The 23,939-nt window shown below is 34.9% G+C and overlaps 6 protein-coding genes and 1 long non-coding RNA gene across 7 annotated transcripts; 1 reads left to right on the top strand and 6 right to left on the bottom strand.

Moving 5' to 3' along the window:
* The first annotated feature begins 2,192 nt into the window (after nucleotides 1–2,192).
* On the top strand, nucleotides 2,193–4,649 carry LOC112789748 (uncharacterized). Its single transcript, XM_025831784.3, has 4 exons — nucleotides 2,193–2,460; nucleotides 3,120–3,190; nucleotides 3,298–3,384; nucleotides 4,305–4,649. Exons 1-4 carry the CDS (start codon nucleotides 2,334–2,336, stop codon nucleotides 4,326–4,328), a joined length of 309 nt encoding a protein of 102 aa, XP_025687569.1. The 5' UTR covers nucleotides 2,193–2,333; the 3' UTR covers nucleotides 4,329–4,649.
* Nucleotides 4,650–5,016: 367 nt separating this feature from the next.
* Nucleotides 5,017–7,440, bottom strand: LOC112789747 (uncharacterized). The gene is made up of 2 exons (XM_025831783.3): nucleotides 6,986–7,440; nucleotides 5,017–6,454 (listed from the first exon to the last, which is right to left on the bottom strand). The coding sequence occupies exons 1-2, from the start codon at nucleotides 7,238–7,240 to the stop codon at nucleotides 5,198–5,200; spliced, it is 1,512 nt and encodes a 503-aa protein (XP_025687568.1). The 5' UTR covers nucleotides 7,241–7,440; the 3' UTR covers nucleotides 5,017–5,197.
* Nucleotides 7,441–8,178: 738 nt separating this feature from the next.
* LOC112773825 (protein PELOTA 1-like) lies at nucleotides 8,179–9,330 on the bottom strand. The gene has a single exon (XM_025818435.2). The coding sequence runs from the start codon at nucleotides 9,328–9,330 to the stop codon at nucleotides 8,179–8,181; it is 1,152 nt and encodes a 383-aa protein (XP_025674220.1).
* A 1,170-nt stretch (nucleotides 9,331–10,500) lies between these two features.
* Nucleotides 10,501–10,953, bottom strand: LOC112773841 (protein PELOTA 1-like). Its single transcript, XM_029297381.1, has one exon. The coding sequence runs from the start codon at nucleotides 10,951–10,953 to the stop codon at nucleotides 10,501–10,503; it is 453 nt and encodes a 150-aa protein (XP_029153214.1).
* Nucleotides 10,954–12,773: 1,820 nt separating this feature from the next.
* On the bottom strand, nucleotides 12,774–13,247 carry LOC112773857 (protein PELOTA 1-like). Its single transcript, XM_029297382.1, has one exon. The coding sequence runs from the start codon at nucleotides 13,245–13,247 to the stop codon at nucleotides 12,774–12,776; it is 474 nt and encodes a 157-aa protein (XP_029153215.1).
* Nucleotides 13,248–15,043: 1,796 nt separating this feature from the next.
* LOC112773873 (protein PELOTA 1-like) lies at nucleotides 15,044–16,117 on the bottom strand. The gene has a single exon (XM_029297383.1). The coding sequence runs from the start codon at nucleotides 16,115–16,117 to the stop codon at nucleotides 15,044–15,046; it is 1,074 nt and encodes a 357-aa protein (XP_029153216.1).
* A 5,737-nt stretch (nucleotides 16,118–21,854) lies between these two features.
* LOC140182543 (uncharacterized) lies at nucleotides 21,855–22,860 on the bottom strand. The gene is made up of 3 exons (XR_011878334.1): nucleotides 22,611–22,860; nucleotides 22,063–22,194; nucleotides 21,855–21,970 (listed from the first exon to the last, which is right to left on the bottom strand). It is a non-coding gene; the product is annotated as an uncharacterized lncRNA (long non-coding RNA).
* Nucleotides 22,861–23,939: the final 1,079 nt, after the last annotated feature.

A 23,939-nucleotide genomic window follows, 5' to 3' on the forward strand; every position in this document is an offset into this window, starting at 1 on the left:
TAAATATTATTAAATTTAAAAAAATTTAAAAATTATAGATTATTTAAAAAGAAAATTTAAAATAAAAGATTTTAATAAAATAAAATTTTGTCTGAACTTATAAATTGAATATTTGATAGAAATATATTCATCTATCAGTAAACTTATATGGTGAGAAACTTTTAAAAAGATTTTAGCTGGATAAAGTAAACTAATTGAGTTTTTCATATGTGAACAAAAATTCGTTTGCCTTGTGAAAGTAATAAGGAGTTCCTTTGTCCTAAAGTACTGATAGTGTTATTAAAGCACTAATGTAATTTACTAATAACATAAGATTAGATATAGTATTTTTAATAAAATTGTTATCAAAGCTTAATTCTTACCCAACTAGAAGAAATAAAAATAATGTTAAACATATATTAAGATATTTTTAAGAATTTATTAATAAGATGATTTATTTTACTTTAATAAATCTACATTCTAATTAACTGGATATAATATATAGATACAAATAATTTTTTTGACCCACAAAAAAGTATATGACAAATAGATTATTTATTCACGAGTGGAAGCCATATCCTAATCCTCCAAAAAAAAAAAAACATAGTTACATCTCCTCAAATCATATAAAAATATTAAAATTTTATAAAGTAACTGAAAATATATTTATTTTTAATCAATCATCCAATACGTCTAAGATATGTGTGACTTATTCACAAAGAAGATACCAACAATCATATACGAAAATAATTATGTTTATATATATCAATTAAATAAAAGATACATTAAAAATAATAGGAGAATACATATTTCATCATAACTCTTTTATGTGCACAATCTTCAATAATGTGATGATACAAACTTCTAACAAATTTGTTCTAATAATAATTTAATAGATTTATTCACAAAAATTTTATCTACTTCAAGGTTTAATAAATTAGTACATAAAATTAGTGGAATTTACCGAATAAAAAATATCAAGTGATATAATATGTAACTATAAAAGGTATAAAAATACCTAATCATGAGTTTTGTTCCAACCTTAAACTTTTTTCTAGTAAGATTTTTAACAAGACAATTTTATACAATTTATTTTTTTCTTTTACTTAGTTTTTTTTTCACGATAAGTACTACACATACAAGTCATTTAGTTTATAAGTCATATAAGTTGGGAGAAACTTAACAAAAACTACGCTGGCTCATATACGATTTTCATGACATGTTTCGCATTCTTCCTTCTCCTCCTCCGCTTCCTTCTTCTTCTCCTTTTTCTCCTACTCTTCTTCTTCTTCCTCCATAAAAACGAGTTTCTTGTTAAATTTGTTCGATCTCCTTCGTGCGTTCTCTCTGTCTTTTCATTCGTTGTTTTATCTGCGTTTATCATTGGTATTCTTGCTTCGTTTTTTTTCGATTTTCATGGTTTCTGAAATCAAGCTTTGAAATCGTTTTGAAGATAATGAAACTTCAGAAATACACCCAAACGATTACAGAAATACACCCAATCGATTACAGAAATATACTAAAACGATTACAGAAATACACCCAAATGGTTACAGGAATTCACCCAAATCATTATAGAAATACACCCAAAGGATTACAGAAATACACCAAAAAGATTTAAAAAATACATCCAAAATTCGTTGAAGTATATCTTATGCATAATTCAGAACTCTTCTTCTTTCTCCTCCTCATCTTCTGCTGCTTCTTCTTCTTCTTCATTTTCTTATTTCATATTCTCATAATTTTTTTGAAAGAAAAAATCAAATAAAAAAAATACATAATGTTGCAAAATCAAAAGAAGAACGAGGAGAAACACGACGATGAAGATGAAACACTTTTAAAATAAAGAAGAAGAAGAAGAAGAGGCACGAAAAAAAAAAGAAGAAGAAGAAAAAGAGGAGACATAGAGAAAGACAAAAAAAAAATAAATAACTTATATAACTTATATAAAAAAAAATACTTATATGTAAAAAATTCTTCTTTTTTCATTTACTTTAACGAGACATTAATCTACTACTAAATCTAAAGAGAGTGCTATGTATTGTTATTGATTGCAAGCATATTTTAGTAGAATTCATCTCTTATGTTTTTTTATTCTCTCTCTTATTCTCTAAACCATAATGTTTATTTTTATAACAATTATTTTATTATTTTAGAAATTTTTTATTTTAGAGATTTAAAAAAAATTGAATAAAGAAAAAATACTCAAAAAAGAAAAAACGAATTTGAGGGACGGAAACACGGTGACGTTTCAAGAAGATCCCTTTCCTTTTGAACATTTCGTTCCTCAACTATTACCACGCCACCACTTTCTTTGCGCTCTCTGTCTCTCTCTCTCCGAAACTCCGAAGGCAATGGCGTCCGTAGCAGCAACCGCAGCTCGCCGAGCAGCATCTCTCACTCGCGTTTCTATTTCCACTTCCAGAACTCCGATTCAACCTTCCTCTCTCGTACCCCGCCGCAATCTTGCGGGAGCCGCCGGTAATTTCACATTTCTCTGTCTTCTAGTGCCTGCTTGGATTTAGCCGTATAATCAAAATCCCTCTCTTTTAAGCGATTATTTCTCCGATCTCATTTACCTACATCGCTTTGATAACAATATATCAATAATGCCCCCATTTTCTCTGCATTGACGCACCACTGCAGCTTCCGGTTTTAAGTTTCATGTATGGCCAGATTCTTCGATATTTACGTAGAGTGAAATCGAAAGTGCGAAACTTTTGGTTTCCCATTCTATTGAGACCACTAATTTTTAGGGATATCTAGGAAATTATTGGGTAAATTTCACTTCTGTGAGATTTTGGAGCTATAATTTTTGGGAGTATTAATTGTGAATTGAACATTAGGTTAAGTAGTATGTGTGTGGTTTGGTAGTGTTATATTTATAAAAAATGGATGAAATTATTCTATGGCTCTAGGTGTCTAAATTTTTGTTTACATATCTCGTGATGGTAAACAAGGGATTTGATGCACTCTGGCTTAATGACCCCAAGTGAACCTCATTGAAGGAATAGATGTTTGGTTGATCATTTGTTCTATGTCATGTGATGAAATTGATTTTCTACTTGTGTAGAATGTTTGTATGCAGTGCAGACTTCTGACATTTGTGAAATGGCTCTATGATCGTTTGTTTACTGCAGATCACCATGGTCCTCCAAAAGTTAACGCCTGGGAAGACCCAATGAGCCCATCTAAGTGGAAGGAAGAGCACGTGAGTAGAATTTTCGGGCTTGAGGATGAGATGATTGGATCATTTTCTTGGAAACCAAATGTGTTTCCGGATATTCTTTTTCTGACTGGTTTATTTTGCACGTGCAGTTTGTGATTGTCAGTTTAACTGGGTGGGGACTGTTCTTCTATGGGACATACAAGTTCTTCACAGGAGGCAAGGGAAAGAAAGAAGAGGTACTTTCAATTTTCGATTCCTTTGTTACAAGAGTATCATTATTGGCTTGTAGTTAAGATCATTGTGAATCTGCATGACCTTGTTTGTTATAGCTGCTTCACTATAAGTTATGCAAGGCCTTTCTGTTGGCAGTGAGAGGCATCTTTTTTCCACTTCCTTTCTCCTTTACCATTTTTGAAAAATTGCATGGAGGTCATTGGTTAACACCTCCAGAATTTTTTTTGGGTTCCTTATTTCCTGTTGAACGCTGATGGCAATGCTGCATTTTTCATTTGACAGTCAAGATCTGATTGTTTCATTAATTTTTGGTTTCATGTTTCTACTTAGTTGTCACTGAAGACAGTTTGTTCTGTTAAGAAATAATTATTGCAAGATGACTATCATGGAGGTTGGAATAATTTAATGTAGTCGGAGAAACTGATAGACTATACTTCCTCCATCCACTTTTAAGGGTATGTTTGGTTGGGAATAAAATTGTTAGCGAAATTTTCATGGATGAAATCCATGTGTTGCACTTGCACGTTCAAACTCATCCATTAAAGTTTTCAGCCTATTTCTTCCTTCCAACCAAACTACTCTAATTTCATTTTTGGAATGACACTTATAAGTATGTTATTTGTACAATGTTCAGGTCTTTTAGCATGTTACAATGATTAATTTAGAAGAAACGATTAATCTTCCTTCCTAAGATATATTACTCTGCAACATCCTACTCATTACTAAATTAAGAAAGAGTTGATTGCTTTTTAAAATTTCAATACATTAAAGTACCTATGGTTTACTTCATTTCAGGAGGATGTTTAGAACGATTTTTGCAATGTTGTCTTTCACAATCTAGTGTCATGTCAGTTACATGTGTATTATTTGAGTGGTTTCGAGCTTCTAGTCTTTGCTCACTGAATGTTCTGTATATTTGCAGAAATTGGCGGAAGCATCTCATTGAGGCTTGGAGCATGTTAGTTTACATCCGAAAGTTTTCCCCTTAATAATTCGTTGTGCCAGGAATTTTCTGGGACACTGTTATTTGCTGGTAAACAAAAATGTTTGGGCTAGTTATCCATTGTTCCTTGAAGAAATATTTGGGATAGTTACCCATTATTCCTTGAAGACAGTGAAAGTTGGGAGATGATGATGATGCTTTTTTCCTGAAAAAACGTGTAAAATTTTATTTACATTTAACATTAGCTTGTGTTAAGCCAGTTCGTGAATTCCTCTACATTTGCAATCAATAAGTATATTCGCAGGATCTTTATCGGTATTCAAATGATTCTCGTACTAAGACGACCAGAGCAAATAGTGTTATTTCCAGCAACAGTTTCCTGTATAATAGCCATTTTCCAAAAGTTGGTAGAATATTTTACATATTTTAGATGTTAATGGACACTATATCATATTTAAATCTGAAAGCAATAAAATACGTAACAAGATTTTATCATTTGGTTCAACTTTGGCAAGATACATGAGTTGAATCCCATTGGGAATGCTTGAAAATTTCAAGCATCGATCCCAACCGGGATGGCAAACTTGTTAGATTTAGTGGCAATTGATTTGATTATTTAAGCTGATATCAGCAAGTTAGCAGCTCCAACTTCCATTGATAATGCAGAGTTTGTGTAGTAAGAAGAAATTACTGCAATATAAAACGAAAATTTGTTCACTAAATAGAGAGGAATAAAGTTCACCGAAACCTACTTGCTACTTGCTAAGATGTTACACACTTGCACCCTCTCAAGCCAGTGATTTGAAGTGTTCCTACCAAACCAAACACACTACTCTAATTTGCGTATTAAAGATCATGCAAATACAACTAAATCACAAATCAGGCTGAAACTCTGACTCATTTATCTCTTCCTTGTACTCCTCCTTATCATCTTCAACATCAGATAGGGAATCCCTGAAGAATTCACCATTATCTTCCTCATCATCATCCCTGTTTTGAACATCTGAAATCTCTATTGCTTCTTGCTCTTCATCTAACACCTTGGATTTTGATTGTGCACCATCCTTGGTAGCTTTGTTGATATGCCTCCTGCTCCAGTTTTGTTGAGCAACACTGTCTTCATTATTTTCTGTCAGTCTTTCTTCATCCACTCCCTCTTGTTCCGGGTTGATGCCGGTGCCGTTGTTGTTTGTCACCTGATGATTTGTATCATTCACTATCATGTTTCTAACATCTGTGCTGATTTCATGATTTTCAGGCTTAAGTAAATTGGCTTGTTCCTTCTTCTCCCTTGCAGCATTTTCCTTCAACTCACCTTCCACTTCTACATTAGCTTTTTCGTTGCCTTTGCTTACTTCGGCATGACTTGCAGAAATTCCATTTCTCTCCATTAACTTGTTCTTCACGATTGTTTTCCACCGTTTCCCCTTCATTCTACTCACACGTCCGTGTTTCTTCTTTGTTCCGGCACTGTCTGCCAGTTCCCTCACCTTAGATTCCTCATCTTCAGCATTTGCATTGCTCTCAATTTGTCCTGGCTTCTCTTCTCTGATTGCTTTCTTTACTTCACTATCCACCACTTCAGCTTCAACATCTTTCGTCGCGACACCGCCACCATTATCATCTCCATGGCCCTCGGTTCCTTCCCCTGCTCTCTCATTATTCTGAATTTCATCTTTTACTTCAGTTTTAACATCACCATCCTCAGCTTTTGCAGTATCAAGTGCATGTTCTTCCTTCTCAATTTGATCCTGTGCTTCTACTGTTCCATTTCCTATCACAGTTTTCCTAATGATGGCTGGATCATTGAGGGTCTTAGCAGGGATCTCAAGACGGCGCTTCAAGTTCTCTATTTCTTCCTCCTTCTTCTTCAGATCCTCCCTCAGTGCTGTTAATTGAGAGTTCCCTCCTCCTAAATTGATCCCCTTCTCCTGCATTGTTCTGAGCTCGTTCTGCTTCTCCTCGAATGCCGATTCCATCACTTTCTGCTCGTCTCTCAGGGAATCCATGATGGATTGCATCTCCACAACCTTTCTATCAACCTCCATCTTTTGAATCCTCAAAGCGTATAGTTTACCCTTCATTTCTTCATTCTTATTACTCAGTTCTTTGGTGTGATCTCTTTCCTTCTGTGTAATTGAAAGCAACCAAGGTTCACATAAGACTCATTGCAATTGCACTACTAATATCAATGAACCACACTTCCTACACATAAATCAATTCAAATTTCAAATGGAACTAAAACGTTAACATCTATCATCCTCATCCTATAATCAGCAACATTAATTAGAAGATAGTTCAAGAAAATTTGATTCAGTTTATATTGCACCCAAAAAAAAAATCCTTTTTTTACTAAAAAAAGAAATTTTCATATATTAAGAATTTAAGATGAAGTTTTAAAGACATTTAGAAAAAGCGGAAAAAAAATTTTTAAGAGACTAAAAATATTAGCTTCTCGGTTCTGCTTACTACCAAAATTTATTTTATATGATTAAACAAATTTGGTCAAAGTAGAAAATGATTTAACGAATTTGGTAGGTAGCTAGAAAAGGTTGCTTCATCTTGGTGCAGCTTGGTAGCTTTTGATTAATGCATGTTGATGTATACGTGTGATGAGGACTGCACGACACGTGTATATGGAGAGAGAGAGAGAGAGAGACCTGCAAGAGAAGCTTGACGGAAAGAAGTTGATGATCTTTGTCTTTGAGAATGAGGTTGTAGATGCGCCTCTCCCTGAGCTTATGAAGGAGCATGACACCAAGAAGTGCAGCCCCAAATGCAATGAGCAGCATCAATGCATATGGCCTCCCTCTATGACTATGACTATGACTATGACTGTGACTCCCTCCTCCTCCTCCTCCTCCTCCTCCTCCTCCTCCAATGTTTCCATGCAACCCTTTATTGTAAGCCATCATATGATCTCTCTTTCTCTCTTCTGATCAACAATACCTACCAATGACGGAACATTAATGAATGAATGAATGAATGCCTTTTATTATTCTTTCTTTACTTTGTTGCTTCTCTCTATGTTTCTAGAGATTTGAGACTTTTAGAGAGAAGAGAGAGAGAGAGTTAAAGTGATGAAGGGTTTTACGGGTTGGGTTGCTTGTCATGCAAAAAGAGCATGACACCTACTCAGTCATATATACCTGGCACTCTCTCTCTGGTTGCGGACTTCACTAAGCTCACTTGCTCACTTACCTCACCATGCGCCCAAAAATGTATTAAAAATGGAAAAATATAGATAACTAATAATATTTTTGAACAATGTATAAATAATGTAAATTAATAAAATTAAAAGAGTAAATTTAATGAGTAGTATTAAATTAGAATATAATATATTTATATTTAATTGGTAATTATTTATGTTGTTCAAGATAATCATTATTTATCTAACACTCCCATTAAAAATATGTTTGCACAAAAAATTAATTATTATATATTTTTACATTAATATATGTATTATTTCACTTGTCAATGGTCATTCTCCCCCTCCCCTCCACTTTTTCACTTTCCCTTCGTTATTATTCTCATTTTTTCATACTAATTTAACACTAATAATAATGCTATAATTAGTCCGTACACTTGTTAAATTTAAAATCAGAGACACTAAATGAGTTAAAGTCGTGAGATTCACAATCTACAGTTAATCTAATGATAACAACATTTGTATGAAGGAAAAAAAATATTTTCTATTTAAATATGCATATTGTTTTTAAAAAAATTGTGAAAGAATAGAAAAAGAATAGATTAAGAAATTTTATTGATTGTTGATTGATTGAATTTTACTGAAGTGAAATTAAATTAGGATAATTAATCAACCTAGACAATTAATTAATCATAAAACCTTGCTCTAATACGCATCATCATCAAGAACAGGCAACGGAAATATGAGAATGGCGACAATACCGGTGAATTGCTGCAACTGTTCTGCCAGAACATGCATGGAAGAGTACACCAAAGCATCCCGACCACTATCCTTAACCGCCTTCACCAAACAACCGTACCTCTTCCTTGTGGCAACCTCATCGCTCCGATACAGCTCATCACTGATTAGAAGCGTTTCAATGGCTCCCATCTCCTGAGCACTCTCCACACTTTTCAGTCTATAGCAAGCGCAATCCGAGTCACTCGAAACCATGTCCCAAACCTTCCTCAGTGCCCTAATCTGCAACCTTACCATGCTGTCCTTCATAAGGTTCATCACCGTGCTTTCTCCCAAAAGATCCTTCAAATCGCCGTTGCAACCACTACCAGCAGCCACCACGATCCTTCCTATGTTCTCTTCTACGCTTATAATCTTCATCCTCTTTGCCTCCGATATCATAAACCTTCGAAACTCATCCTTTTTCGAATCCTCGCTTGCGATCACAGTGTTCTTAACCTTGTTCAGATCCACGTGCTTTATGAACGCCGCGAAAACCTCGCGGAAGAACACGTTCTTAGTGTTTGAAAAAGAAGATGAAGATGAAGACTTTCTTCCTCCGGTTCTCGAAGAAGAGGTTTCAACCTTAGAAACCATGGCAGTTACGCCTTTTTCAATTAGATAAATCTCAGCATGGTCTTGTTGAAAGAGATTTATTGTGAGTTCCGCGTCGGGACAAACTTCGTGGTTCTCTCGTTCCTCGAGAGCCTCGACGATGTCGTGCTTCCAGACCTTCTTATGGAGCTCGAAGGGTTTGTTGCACTCCAACGTGAGGGTGTGGAAGGATCCGACGACGACGTAACCGTTGGGCTCGAGGTTGCGGCCTTGGATGCAAAGGGTGGAAGAGTCCTTGTCGAAGTCACGGTAGGTGACCTTGAGGTGGACGGAGAGCCTGACACGTGAGGCGGTCGTGTTCTTGCCGTCGTTGAGTTGGTGGTGGACCTTCCGGGAGGTATCGGTCGTGACGTAATCGTCGGGGTTGATGATGTTGTAGAGGATCCATAGGTCGTCGGATTCTTCAGGGATTATGGTCACTCTTCCCATTTGGTTAACTGCGAAATCTTTTTCCTTCAGTTTCATTCTTCCTACTTTGCTTAGCTCACAATTTCTGGTGAATATTGAAACTTTTTTTTTGGTGAATAATGTGTGTTGTGAATTATGAGGGTAAAACTATATATATATATATATATATATATATATATATATATATAGAGCATTGTCTTATGAAAAATAAAAGCAAATAAAGATAAGATAAGAACAACTAAAGATAAGATAAAGATAAGATAATAAAGACTAAAATTATAATTGAATTTATGTATTCTGTTGGGCTGAATTTGTGGGCCACGAGACTTCTTTATTGTTGTCATGGGTTAAGGTGGAAGAGTAATTTAATACGCCCCCGCAAGCTGGTGGATGGAAGATGTCAACAATCCACAGCTTGGATAAGTTCCGATGAAATTGTTGAGAAAAGCGTGTCTGACGTGGTGACGCGGAGGAAGATGCGTGCGGCGGAGCTTGTGCTGCGAGCGACAAAAATATAAAAGGAGATGATGTGCTTGAACATCGATTTTCAAAAAATACGTGCGGCGTAGCTTGAGCTACTGACGGCAAAAATATAAAAGTCGATGCTGTGTTTGAGTATCGACCTCCAAAAAATGTGTGCGGCAGAGCTTGAGCTGCTGGCGGCAAAAATATAAAAGGAGATGCTGTGCTTGAGCAGCGATCTTCAAAAGGAAAATGAAAAAATAAGTGTGTAGAGCGCAATAAGAGAGGGCGCGTAGAGCACGATAAGAGAGGGCATGTAGAGCGCAATAAGAAAGAGAGCGCGTAGAGCGCAATAAGAGTACAGATGGAACTGCTAAAACAGAATGCAGACGAAACTGTCGGAAGAAAGGAGTCGCAGACGGAATTGCTGGTAAAGAACCGGGGTAACCAAAGCTGGGGTAGGATTTTCACTTGGATGCATTTAACAAAGATTGGTTGGATCTTGAACTGAATTGGAAGATTGATTATTCATTGTGAGAGGAGATTGAAAAAGAAGCATGTTGATTTCTCACCGAAAAGATGATAACTCATATATCCTCCTCAAGAGGATACCAAGGCTCTGATACCATAATAAAATTGTGAAAGAATAGAAAAAGAATAGATCAAGAAATTTTATTGATTGTTGATTAATTGAATTGTACTGAAGTGAAGCAAAATTAGGATAATTAATCAACCTAGACAATTAATTAATCATAAAACCTTGCTCTAATAAGCATCATCATCAAGAACAAGCAACGGAAACCTGAGAATGGCGGCAATACCGGTGAGTTGCTGCAACTGCTCTTCTAGAACATGCATGGAAAAGTACACCAAAGCGTCCCCACCACTATCCTTAACCGCCTTCACCAAACAACCGTACCTCTTCCATGTGGCAATCTCATCGCTCCGATACAGCTCATCACTGATTAGAAGCGTTTCACTGGCTCCCATCTCCTGAACACTCTCCACGTTCTTCAGTCCGTAGCAAGCGTGATCCAAGTCACTCGAAACCATGTCCCAAACCTTCCTCAATGCCCTAATCTGCAACCCTACCTTGTTGTCCTTCATAAGGTTCATCACCGTGCTTTCTCCCAAAAGATCCTTCAAATCGTTGTTGCAACCACCGCCACCAGCCACCACAATTCTTTCTATGTTCTCTTCTACGCTTCTCATCTTCATCCTCTATGCCTCCGATATCATAAACCTTCAAAACTCATCCTTTTTTGAATCCTTACTTGCGATAACAGTGTTCTTAACTTTGTTCAGACCCATGTGCTTTATGAACGCCGCGAAAACCTCGCAGAAAAACACGTTCTTAGTGTTTGAAGAAGGAGATGAACATGAAGACTTTCTTCCTCCGGTCCTCGAAGAAGATGTTTCAACGTTGGAAACCATGGCAGTTACGCCTTTTTCAATCAGATAAATCTCAGCATGGTCTTGTTGAAAGAGAGTTACTGCGAGTTCCGCGTCGGGACAAACTTCGTGATTCTCTCATTTCTGGAGAGCCTCGACGACATCATGCTTCCAGAACTTCTTGTGGAGCTCGAAGGGTTTGTTGCACTCCAACGTGAGGGTGTGGAAGGATCCGACGGTGACGTAACCGTTGGGCTCGAGGTTGCGGCCTTAGATGCGGAGGGTGGAAGAGTCCTTGTCGAAGTCGCGGCAGGTGACCTTGAGGTGGACGGAGAGCCTGACATGTGAGGCGGTGGTGTTCTTGCTGTCGTTGAGTTGGTGGTGGACCTTCCGGGAGGTATCGGCCATGACGTAATCGCCGGAGTTAATGATGTTGTAGAGGATCCATAGGTCGTCGGATTCTTCAGGGATTATGGTCACTCTTCCCATTTGGTTCACTGCGAAATCTTTTTCCTTCAGTTTCATTCTTCCTACTTTGCTTAGCTCACAATTTCTAGTGAATATTGAAACTTTTTTTTTTGGTGAATAATGTGTGTTGTGAATTATGAGGGTAAAACTATATATATATATATATAGAGCATTGTCCTATGAAAAATAAAAGCAAATAAAGATAAGATAAGAACAACTAAAGATAAGATAAAGATAAGATAATAAAGACTAAAAATTATAATTGAATTATGTATTCTATTGGGCTGAATTTGTGGGCCACGAGACTTCTTTATTGTTGTCATGGGTTAAGGTGGAAGAGTAATTTAATACGCCCCCGCAAGCAGGTGGATGGAAGATGTCAAGAATCCACAGCTTGGATAAGTTCCGATGAAATTGTTGAGAAAAGTGTGTCTGACGTGGTGACGCGAAGGAAGATGCGTACGGCAGAATTTGAGCTGCCGGCGGCAAAAATATAAAAGGAGATGCTGTGCTTGAGCAGCAATCTTCAAAAAATGCGTGCGGCAGAGATTGAGTTGCCGGCGGCAAAAATATAAAAGGAGATGTTGTGCTTGAGCAGCGATATTCAAAAAATGCGTGCGGCAGAGCTTGAGCTGCCGGCGGCAAAAATATAAAAGGAGATGCTGTGCTTGAGCAGCGATCTTCAAAAGAAAAATAAAAAAATAAGTGCGTAGAGCGCGATAAAAGATGGCGCGTAGAGCGCGATAAGAGAGGGCGCGTATAGCGCAATAAGAGTTCAGATGGAACTGCTAAAATAGAATGCAGACAAAACTGTCGGAAGAAAGGAGGCGCAAACGGAATTGCTGGTAAAGAACCGAGGTAACCAAAACTGGGTTAGGATTTTCACTTGGATGCATTTAACAAAGATTGGTTGGATCTTAAACTGAATTGGAAGATTGATTATTCATTATGAGAGGAGATTGAAAATGAAGCATGGTGATTTCTCACCGAAATGATAACTTATATATCCTCCTCAAGGAGGATACCATGGCCCTAATACCATAATAAAATTGTTAAAGAATAGAAAAAGAACAGATCAAGAAATTTTATTGATTGTTGATTGATTGAATTGTACTGAAGTAAAGTTAAATTAGGATAATTAATCAACCTAGACAATTAATTAATCATAAAACCTTGCTCTAATAAGCATCATCATCAAGAACAGGCAATGGAAACCTGAGAATGGTGGCAATACTGGTGAGTTGCTGCAACTGCTCTGCCAGAACATGCATGGAAGAGTACACCAAAGCATCCCCACCACTATCCTTAACCGCCTTCACCAAACAACCGTACCTCTTCCTTGTGGCAACCTCATCGCTCTGATATAGCTCATCACTAATTAGAAGCGTTTCAATGGCTCCCATCTCCTGAGCACTCTCCACGATCTTCAGTCCGTAGCAAGCGCGATCCGAGTCACTCGAAACCATGTCCCAAACCTTCCTCAGTGCCCTAATCTGCAACCCTACCGTGCTGTCCTTCATAAGATTCATCGCCGTGCTTTCTCCCAAAAGATCCTTCAAATCGCCATTGCAACCACCACCAGCAGTCACCACGATCCTTCCTATGTTCTCTTCTACATTTCTCATCTTCATCCTCTTTGCCTCCGATATCATAAACCTTCAAAACTCGTCCTTTTTCGAATCCTCGCTTGCGATCACAGTGTTCTTTACCTTGTTCAGATCCACGTGCTTTATGAACGCCGCGAAAACCTCGCAGAAGAACACGTTCTTAGTGTTTGAAGAAGGAGATGAAGATGAAGACTTTCTTCTTCCGGCCCTCGAAGAAGAGGTTTCAACCTTAGAAACCATGGCAGTTATGCCTTTTCCAATCAGATAAATCTCAGCATGGTCTTGTTGAAAGAGAGTTACTGCGAGTTCCGCGTCGGGACAAACTTCGTGGTTCTCTCGTTCCTGGAGAACCTCGACGACGTCGTGCTTCCAGACCTTCTTGTGGAGCTTGAAGGGTTTGTTGCACTCCAACGTGAGGGTGTGGAAGGATCCAACGGCGACGTAATCGTTGGACTCGAGGTTGCAGCCTTGGATGTGAAGGGTGGAAGAGTCCTTGTCGAAGTCGTAGCAGGTGACCTTGAGGTGGACGGAGAGCCTGACACATGAGGCGGTGGTGTTCTAGCCGTCGTTGAGTTGGTGGTGGACCTTCCGGGAGGTATCGGTCGTGACGTAATCGCCGGGGTTGATGATGTTGTAGACGATCCATAGGTCGTCGGATTCTTCAGGGATTATGGTCACTCTTCCCATTTGGTTCACTGCGAAATCTTTTTCCTTCAGTTTCATTCTTCCTACTTTGCTTAGCTCACAATTTCTGGTGAATATTAGAACTTTTTTTTTTGGTGAATAATGTGTGTTGTGAACTATGAGGGTAAAACTAAATATATATAGAGCATTGTCCTATGAAAGATAAAAGTAAATAAAGATAAGATAAGAACAACTAAAGATAAGATAAAAGATAAGATAATAAAGACTAAAATTGTAATAGAATTTATGTATTCTGTTGGGCTAAATTTGTGGGTCACGAGACTTCTTTATTGTTGTCATGGGCTAAAGTGGAAAAGTAACTTAATACGCCCCCGCAAGTTGGTGGATGGATGATGTCAATAATCCATAGCTTGGATAAGTTCCGATATAATTGTTGAGAAAAGTGCGTCTGATGTGGTGACGCGGAGGAAGATGCGTGCGGCGGAGTTTGAGCTGTCGGCGGCAAAAATATAAAAAGAGATGCTGTGCTTGAGCAGCAATCTTCAAAAAATGCGTGCGGCAGAGATTGAGCTGCCGGCGGCAAAAATATAAAAGGAGATGTCGTGCTTGAGCAGCGATATTCAAAAAATGCGTGCGGCGGAGCTTGAGCTGCCAGTGGCAAAAATATAAAAGGAGATGATGTGCTTGAGCAGCGATCTTCAAAAGAAAAATGAAAAAATAAGTGCGCAGAGAGCAATAAAAGATGGCGCGTAGAGCGCGATAAGAGAGGGTGCGTAGAGCGCAATAAGATTGCAGATGGAACTGCTAAAACAGAATGCAGACGAAACTGTCGAAAGAAAGGAGGCACAGACGGAATTGCTGGTAAAGAACCGGGGTAACCAAAACTGGGTTGGATTTTCACTTGGATGCATTTAACAAAGATTGGTTGGATCTTAAACTGAATTGGAAGATTGATTATTCATTGTGAGAGGAGATTGAAAATGAAGCATGGTGATTTCTCACCGAAAAGATGATAACTTATATATTCTCCTCAAGGAGGATACCAAGGTCGTGATACCATAATAAAATTGTTAAAGAATAGAAAACTAATAGATCAAGAAATTTTATTGATTGTTAATTGATTGAATTGTACTGAAGTATAGTTAAATTAGGATAATTAATCAACCTAGACAATTAATTAATCATAAAACCTTGCTCTAATAAGCATCATCATCAAGAACAGGCAACGGAAACCTGAGAATGGCGGCAATACCGGTGAGTTGCTGCAACTGCTCTACCAGAACATGCATGGAAGAGTACACCAAAGCGTCCCCACCACTATCCTTAACCACCTTCACCAAACAACCGTACCTCTTCCTTATGGCAACCTCATCGCTCCGATACAGCTCATCACTGATTAGAAGCGTTTCAATGGCTTCCATCTCCTGAGCACTCTCCACGATCTTCAATCCGTAGCAAGCGCGATCCGAGTCATTCAAAACCATGTCCCAAACCTTTCTCAGTGTCCTAATCTGCAACCCTACCTTGCTGTCCTTCATAAGATTCATCACCGTGCTTTCTCCCAAAAGATCCTTCAAATCGCCGTTGCAACCACCACCAGCAGTCACCACGATCCTTCCTATGTTCTCTTCTACGCTTCTCATCTTCATCCTCTTTGCCTCTGATATCATAAACCTTCGAAACTCGTCCTTTTTCAAATCCTCGCTTGCGATTACAGTGTTCTTAACCTTGTTCAGATTCACGTGCTTTATGAACACCGCGAAAATCTCGCGAAAGAACACGTTCTTAGTGTTTGAAGAAGGAGATGAAGATGAAGACTTTCTTCCTCCGAGCCTCGAAGAAGAGGTTTCAACCTTGGAAACCATGGCAGTTACACCTTTTCCAATCAGATAAATCTCAGCTTGGTCTTGTTGAAAGAGAGTTACTGCGAGTTCTGCGTCGGGACAAACTTCGTGGTTCTCTCGTTCCTGGAGAGCCTCGACGACGTCGTGCTTCCAGACCTTCTTGTGGAGCTCGAAGGGTTTGTTGCACTCCAACGTGAGGGTGTGGAAGGATCCGACGGCGACGTAACGTTGGGCTCGAGGTTGTGGCCTTGGATGCGAAGGGTGGAAGAGTCCTTGTCGAAGTCGCGGCAGGTGACCTTGAGGTGGACAGAGAGCCTGACACGTGAGGCGGTGGTGTTCTTGCCGTCGTTGAGTTGGTGGTGGACCTTCCGGGAGGTATCGGCCGTGACGTAATCGCCGGGGTTGATGATGTTGTAGAGAATCCATAGGTCGTCGGATTCTTCAGGGATTATGGTCACTCTTCCCATTTGGTTCACTGCTAAATCTTTTTCCTTCAATTTCATTCTTCCTTCTTTGCTTAGCTCACAATTTCTGGTGAATGTTGGAACTTTTTTTTGGTGAATAATATGTGTGTGAACTATGAGGGTAAAACTAAATATATATAAAGTATTGTCCTATGAAAGATAAAAGCAAATAAAGATAAGATAAGAACAACCGAAGATAAGATAAAGATAAGATAATAAAGACTAAAATTATAATTGAATTTATGTATTCTGTTGGACTGAATTTGTAGGCTACTGACTTCTTTATTGTTGTTATGGATTAAGGTGGAAAAGTAATTTAATAGTTTTCATTATAATTATTCTGACACATATCTAAAATAGAGTATTAACTAATTTGGACTTAGCAAAAAAATCAAACATAATGACAAAAATATTGAAAATGTTTTCACGTCAATTTTAAAATAATAGTGAGATTATCTATTATTAAAAATTCCAACGTTTAAATTAACAAGAATTTTAACAAATTTACATAAATTGTAAAAATAAAAAATATTCGAGCGTGATAGAATATTTATGAAAAAGAACGATGACTTGATCATTATTTCTAAACCTTTTCATTTACAAATGTAAGTGATTTCTTTTTTTTTATTATATGAGAAATTAACCATCTTGTATAGATGTTTTTTTTTTGTGAATTAATAATCGAAACAGTAATTTATTCTTGAAATCAAGTTGGACATGGGTCATGATACCCGTGCCCTAAGCAGGTCGCGTGGAGTGACCTGCACTCCTCTGAGCGCTTTTTTGCACCAACTTCTTTGTTTCATTGAGTCTCTAGTTGATTGAACAATTTCTTTTGAACCATAACCTTTAAGTATTTGGGATATAGTATATGAACAACAATAAATCTTGACCAAAAAAAAAAAAACAATATATGTGATTATTTACATATGTACTGATTCAAGAATAAAAAAATATAAATTATTATTAAAATATATTATTTAATATTAAGTTATAATGTAATGTTTCAGTTTTTAATTTGCTTAATATTGTATAAAAATTCAACATAAAAAAGTTTAATAAGGATTATATTAAAATATGATAACAACAAATACATATTGGATCACAAAAAATTTAATCGAAATAATAAATATTGTGAAAAATTGTACATTGATTAATAAGATTAATATTCGTTTGAGATTTTGCTAAAAGATATGATCACTTTTTAAATTATCAATAATAATTAATATTATAACAGTGTTTAAAATGTTGTTATTTAAGTTATAATAATTTAGATATATTTCTCCTATATTAGGAGTAAACCTATTGTTTATCTAAAATTTTAGTGTAAACTACTCTGACTATTTAATTTGACATTGTCAATAGTTTCAACGGATATCCCAAAGAGTACAAGCGCCCTTCAATAATATATAGTTTGTAAAGTGATACAATAATTAAAAGGTTAATTCAATGATATTATTCTCGACTCAGATTCAGGTCAAATTCAATGAAAATAATTTAGCATTGGAGATACTTTCGGCTAACGAAACCACCATATGCATGTTGCTAATGTGGGAATTTGGATGATGAAGATGATGATGCCAGTTCAGCTATTCCGCAGTTTAATTATTATTTAACGTGTTTTAGCTATAAGTTATTTAATTGATTGATTAATAATTGATGTTATTTTCATTCTGGGGTTGGTTATAACTTGCAACTTATATAGTACTTACTATCGTATATGAGCAGTTGGAATAAATTAATTTCAATAACTCAGATTATTTATATTGAATTATTAAAAATATTGTAGTGCAAAAACGTACTTAAATTCATAAATATAAATTATGATCGGAAGAGTTTGGATCTTGTAGTTCTTTCGATCTTTTTCGACCAAAATTTTCTGTATTTCTAGGTAGCTGAAGTGTAACTCTTTTGATGGGGAAAGAACAACAAAATACGACTTTGATATATTAGAGACTGAAAAAATCTATTTATATTTGAGTATGGCACCCATTAAATCCTAAAGCCCAAATAAAATAATATCTAAAATTCAAAAGATAATATATCTAAAATCCAAAAAAGATCATTATTTAAAAAACAAAAAATAATATCTGATTTTATTTTCATTTACTTTCAAATTAAAAGTAATAATAACTTATTCAATTTAACATTTATAACAATAAATAAAATTATCATTATATAAATCATTTAATTTAAAATAACATAATTAGTGATTATAATTAATATATGTATTCTCACAAATCACCACGCCATTCTATGTAATTATGTATGAGTATTGAGTCCTCTTTTTTTATGTGAATACGAGTTTTTTTGTCCAATATAATTCTTGCATTCCTTACCAAGTTTATGCCAATTATGTTTGACACGTTACCCTTAATAATCTCACTCTTTTATAGTTTTCTTAAAGAAATTTTAGAGAATATATTTGTTTTTTTATTCTACTTTTATTTTATGGATAATTAATAATTAATAATATTAAGAGATATCGATAATGAAGTGAGATTAAAAGATAAAAGTAATTTTAAATCAATACAAAAGCTTATTAATTCCATAATCATCCAATTGAATCATGAAAACAAGATTAAAAATAATTTAATATTTCATATGCATGTGCCAGTGAACAATTATGCACTCAATTAATTAATAAGTATATTCCTCTCATATATCATAATTAGAGTTCTAAGGAACTCAAGTCAACTGGATGATAACTCATTGACAATTTGTTAAGTTGAATTTATGAGTTTTTGAATAAATTTAAGTCTCTATTTAAGTTTATATATTAAATGAGTTAACTTTAAATTTAAATAAGTTTATTCAATTTATTAATTTATAAGTTAATTTGATTATATTATATTATATATTGTTGCTAGTTCATAATGAGTTTGTGGTGAGTTAAGATTGAGTCTTACAAATAGAATCGATTGTTGACGAATCAAACCATGAATTTTTATTTGATAACAAAAAGTTTTGGTGGAATCATTCTCGCAGCATGCTAATCCTATTTGTGATGTCATACATATTTGACTACACCATGAGTTAGGATGATTGTCGTAGCACTGGATCTATCACAATGTGTCTGGGGCTCGTCAAAGTATAGGTGTTACATGGTTGTAATTTGCATTTTTGCTACTACAGAAGTTTAGACTGATTATGTCGATGTTACCTGAATGGTGAATTGTTTAAGTTAGGTTGTTGATATCTATTAAAGAGGAATAAAATTTCAATTAATGAATAAGACAATATAAATGTAAGTGTGATTAATTAACATTGAAGATGAAGTCGATATGGTGGCAGAATACATTTTTATAGAAAAGTGGGCGTAGTCAAGGAAGTAGTTATCGCAAAATGTTTTGGTGGAAACGATTATTTTTTAATTTTTAGTCATAAGAGGATCAATAGGTGGCAGCACAGGATTGGTGGAAGATACTTATAACTAGAGCAGCAAACAGGGGATTAGTGGTTGAAAATTTTCTTCAGAAAACACTCTTACGGACATCTCAAATCTCCGGCAACTTTCTGAGATTTCTATAGATTTTCTTCTATGTTTTCTTACATTTTCTTTTATGATTTCTATACTTTATTTTTATGTAATTTATTCTTCTAACAAGTTCAAGTTTAGTCATTTTGCATTCGAAGTTTGCTTTTCATTCTCTTTTATTTACTTTACAACAAACTTCATATTTCAGTCAAGTTTATTTACTTTTTTGAAGTATTTTAATTTGTAAGTCAATATCATTTTGATTTCTTAGTTCCTCATTTAAAGAAAAATTATATAAAAAATCTTTGCTTCTTCATCATAACAAAGATAGGAGACTTTGATGTATAGTAAAAATGGTAACCGCAAAAGAAGAGTAGATTTTGCTCTCAGATATTAGATTTCGAATTATCTCAGATTCTTTTTTGCAGTGACTAAATTCTTTCATTTAAATCTGCAGAAAATTTGTTAAATGAATTGACACGTCCAGTGAAACAGTTTTTAATGTGTCAAAATAAAGTTGTTAATTTTTATGCATGATTCAATTGTACATAGTGCATGCGATTACGAAGTGGTAAGGTCATTAACATGTCTGAAGATATTCCAAATAGCAATGTGGAATCAAACACTTCAATGGTGGTTCCCAAATTTATGCGAATGTGATATGACATACAGAAGGAAGTACCCAAAATTTGAAGAAAATGTTAGTACAAATACTGGGGTTAATGGGTGAAATACACACCCTAGAATAGCGCTTGTATCAAATCAACCTCTAGTAATTGCTGAGTGGCTCCCATTCGGCCTTCCTCCTAGTTATGTGCCACTTTCTAGGGGTTATGTACCTCCAATTCAATTTGAGAGTGTGCCAATTACGATTAGTAATCAGCCTAATTTTTCTCATTCTGAAATGAGTCGAGATTATCAGGTTGGCTCTACGTCAAATAGCTCTAGGTCACTAGCTATTTTTTATAGCATATTGATGAGAGTCATCATGATTTAGTTAATTTGCTAACCCAGCAAATGACTACAATTCTTAATCCTATAATGGTTGATAATAATGCTAAGTATGATCAGCTGGCTAGACAAGTCAATAAGATTGCTAGCATTGTAGATTTTGATGTTGGTTATAATGATCAACTTCAAAATTTAGGAAATAATAATGAGGAAGGTTTTCCAAATGATCATAATGAGGAGGGTCATCTTCATGTTGTTCGACGAGGTCAAAATACTGATAATATTTTGAATCAAGTTTGAGCGAATCGGCAGGGTGATCAATTTCAATTGACGCGGATTGTTAAAAATGTACTTAATTGAGTGGGTATTAATGTAGGATTTATGCATCAAGCATATTTTGCTTCAGATTTTCCCGAAGTCATGCAAATGGCTGAAGTGCCCAGGAGAGTGAAAAATCCTAAAATACTTACAAAGTTTACTGGAGAAGTTGGAGAATCAACTGTTCGATATTTGGTAGAGCTTGGTAATTTGGCAAACAATGAAAAATTGAAAATGTTTTTCCCATCCTCCTTAATGAAAAATAGGTTCACTTGATTTTCAAATCTTAGGCCTAATTCGATTCAGACTTGAGTCTAATTAGAGAATGTTTTTCATAACTAGTTTTATCGAGGAGAATTGACCATACTTTGACAGATCTATTTATACTGAAATGCGAAATTGATGAGTTGATCGATGATTATATGATTCAATTTAAAAATGCTCGTAACAAATATTTTGTGTCATTTCATGAAATTGAAATTGTCAAGATGGCTATCAATAGTCTTGGTTTTGATATGCATAGAAAGTTAGTGAATGTTTATATTCCTGACTTAGCCCATTTAGCGGAAAGAGAAGGCAAGTTGAGTTGATTAGAAAAGATAAAGAAGCTTTCAGAAAGGAAAATCAAAGCAAAATTTATAAGCCTTTGACTTGAAAAGAAAACGTTTCATATGTCGAAAAGGAAATCTTGAGTGATGAATTAGAACATAATTTTATTGAATTTGATTTGCCTGAACTTAAGAAAGGCCCACCTTATATTTGTTCTTCATTAAAAAAGATAACTTCTGAAAAAATTAGTGAAGCAAAATATAAGAGTGGTTAAAAGTATAGTTTCGATATTACAAAATCGAATCAAATATTTGATATTTTATTAAAAGATAAGCAATTGATTTTATCTAAAGAAAAAAATATACCTTGTGTTAAAGATATTAAAGGAAAATCATATTGCAAATTTCATCAAACAACTATTTATTCAACTAACAGTTGTTTTCGTTTCAAGGATCTTATTTAAGATCCTTTGAACCAGGAGCAGGCTATCCCAACTCTTGTATAAGTTGTTTGTTTCTCCTGAGAAAGCCATGTAAAATAGTCTAAGCATTTTGGAGCTCAAGAATATTATAAGTATATATAGACCTTAGCCATATGCATTATTAGCTTACCTATATAGATAAGAGTTTTTGAATAAATCTGTAAAATCAACTCCCAAACTAAGTTCTTGTGTTGTTGTTGTAACTTCCAACATCCAAGTTGTTGGGTTATATCCATCCTTGATTTTACTCACTCCTTCAATGCTTTGGAGAATGGAAAATATTGGAAAATAAGTAATTGATATTGTGAATTATAATAGTTCAGTGAAGTTTAATAATCCGTGATGTAGGTCTATGGTTAAATTCAAATCGCCCATCACCACACTAAAAAGAAAAAAGAAAAAACATAATAAATTAGCATCATTTCAGTAACAACAATCAACAATCAACAAAATTCATAATTAGCAAAACTAATTTATAAACCAATTCAACAATTAACGAAATTCCTGCATCTTCATATTCATATTCATAAATCAATTCAGAAACCAATTCAATATTTTAATTTAACCACCACCATATTTATTTCTAATTAGCTCATAAATCGATCAACAATAAAATTCACATCAATAACATCAAGGAATCAACCTTGAAAAAAAACTGAAAAAAAAATAAATTATCACCTGTTGTTGTAGAGACAGAGCGTGGATGACAAGGAGCGAAGGAGCATACCAGGATTACGAGTAACAACGGCGGATGAGCCGTGGACGAGGCAGAGGGTGACAAGCATGTTAGGGACGACGAGAACGCGATGGATGCCGAGAACGCGATGGACGTCGAATAGAGGAGACGTGGCGACACAGGGGCTCAGTGAAGAACTTAGGGCAGATTGTGATTGTGGGACAAAATGCTAAGGATTATTTTGGAATTTTCGAAATATGAAGGTGTTTTCAATTAGGTCTTTAATCTTAATAGTGAGAATATTCATTTTTTTAATAGAATATTCTACGTTTTTGTCACGGTAGAGACTACATTGAAAAAAATTATATAGTACAAAGACCTAATTGAACAGAAAAAAATATAGAGACCTAATTAAAAATTAGGTAAAATTATAAGAATCCGTAGAATAATTAAATCTTTAAATTACTATATAAGTTTTTTAATTTATTAGTTAAATATCTAGAAGACTAATTATATTTTATAATAATAAAATATAATTATAAAATTATTATCATATTATATATATTTTGCCCCACTGATAAAATTTTTTTGATTTGTCAGTTCCAGTAAGTTTAAGTTTAGTCATTTTACATTTGAATTTTGTTTTTCATTCTCTTCCATTTACTTTGCAACAAACTTTATATATGTTTCATTAAGTTTATTTACCTTTTTGAAGTATTTCAATTAGCAAGGCATTTTCATTTTGATTTCTTAGTTCTTCATTTAAAGAAAAAGATAGAAAATCTTTGCTTCTTCATCATGATAAAAATGGGAGATTTTGACACATAGTAAATTGATAAGTGAAAAAGGAGTAGGTTTACTTCTAGATATTAGATTTTGAACCATTTCAAATTTTTTTTTACAGCGAATAAATTCTTTGATTAAAAAAATCTATTAAACAAATTGACACGTCTGATAGAACAATTTTTAATGTATCAAAATAAAGGTATTAATTCTTATGCATGTTTCAGTTGTACGTAGTGCATGTTATTATGAAGTGGTAAGGTCATTAACATATCTAAAGAAGTTTCGAATAACAATGTGAAATCAAATACTTTAGTGACGATTGCATAAACTTCTGCGAATGTGATATCATATACAGAAGGAAGTACTCAAAATTCTGGAAAAAATATTAGTACAAATACAGTATTTAGTTAGGAAGTTATATAAAAATTATTTGAAATTTAAAATTATTATATAATTCAATTATTGTTAGAATTTAAATATTTAGTTAGAATTGAAATGTTAAATTTATAGTGGATTTTAAATTTTAAAAACTTAAATTTTAAAGA

This window comes from Arachis hypogaea, chromosome 3 (assembly GCF_003086295.3).
Source record: "Arachis hypogaea cultivar Tifrunner chromosome 3, arahy.Tifrunner.gnm2.J5K5, whole genome shotgun sequence".
NCBI lineage: Eukaryota > Viridiplantae > Streptophyta > Magnoliopsida > Fabales > Fabaceae > Arachis > Arachis hypogaea.

Excerpts from the sequence above, each read along its gene's own strand:
- LOC112773841 (XM_029297381.1), bottom strand. The coding sequence starts at position 10,953 with ATGAAGATGAGAAGCGTAGAAGAGAACATAGAAAGAATTGTGGTGGCT.
- LOC112773857 (XM_029297382.1), bottom strand. The coding sequence starts at position 13,247 with ATGATATCGGAGGCAAAGAGGATGAAGATGAGAAATGTAGAAGAGAAC.
- LOC112789748 (XM_025831784.3), top strand. The coding sequence starts at position 2,334 with ATGGCGTCCGTAGCAGCAACCGCAGCTCGCCGAGCAGCATCTCTCACT. Across the intron at positions 2,461-3,119 it reads CAATCTTGCGGGAGCCGCCG|ATCACCATGGTCCTCCAAAA; the intron begins GTAATTTCACAT and ends TGTTTACTGCAG. Across the intron at positions 3,191-3,297 it reads CTAAGTGGAAGGAAGAGCAC|TTTGTGATTGTCAGTTTAAC; the intron begins GTGAGTAGAATT and ends TTGCACGTGCAG.
- LOC112773825 (XM_025818435.2), bottom strand. The coding sequence starts at position 9,330 with ATGAAACTGAAGGAAAAAGATTTCGCAGTTAACCAAATGGGAAGAGTG.
- LOC112773873 (XM_029297383.1), bottom strand. The coding sequence starts at position 16,117 with ATGGATTCTCTACAACATCATCAACCCCGGCGATTACGTCACGGCCGA.
- LOC112789747 (XM_025831783.3), bottom strand. The coding sequence starts at position 7,240 with ATGATGGCTTACAATAAAGGGTTGCATGGAAACATTGGAGGAGGAGGA. Across the intron at positions 6,455-6,985 it reads CCGTCAAGCTTCTCTTGCAG|AAGGAAAGAGATCACACCAA; the intron begins GTCTCTCTCTCT and ends TCAATTACACAG.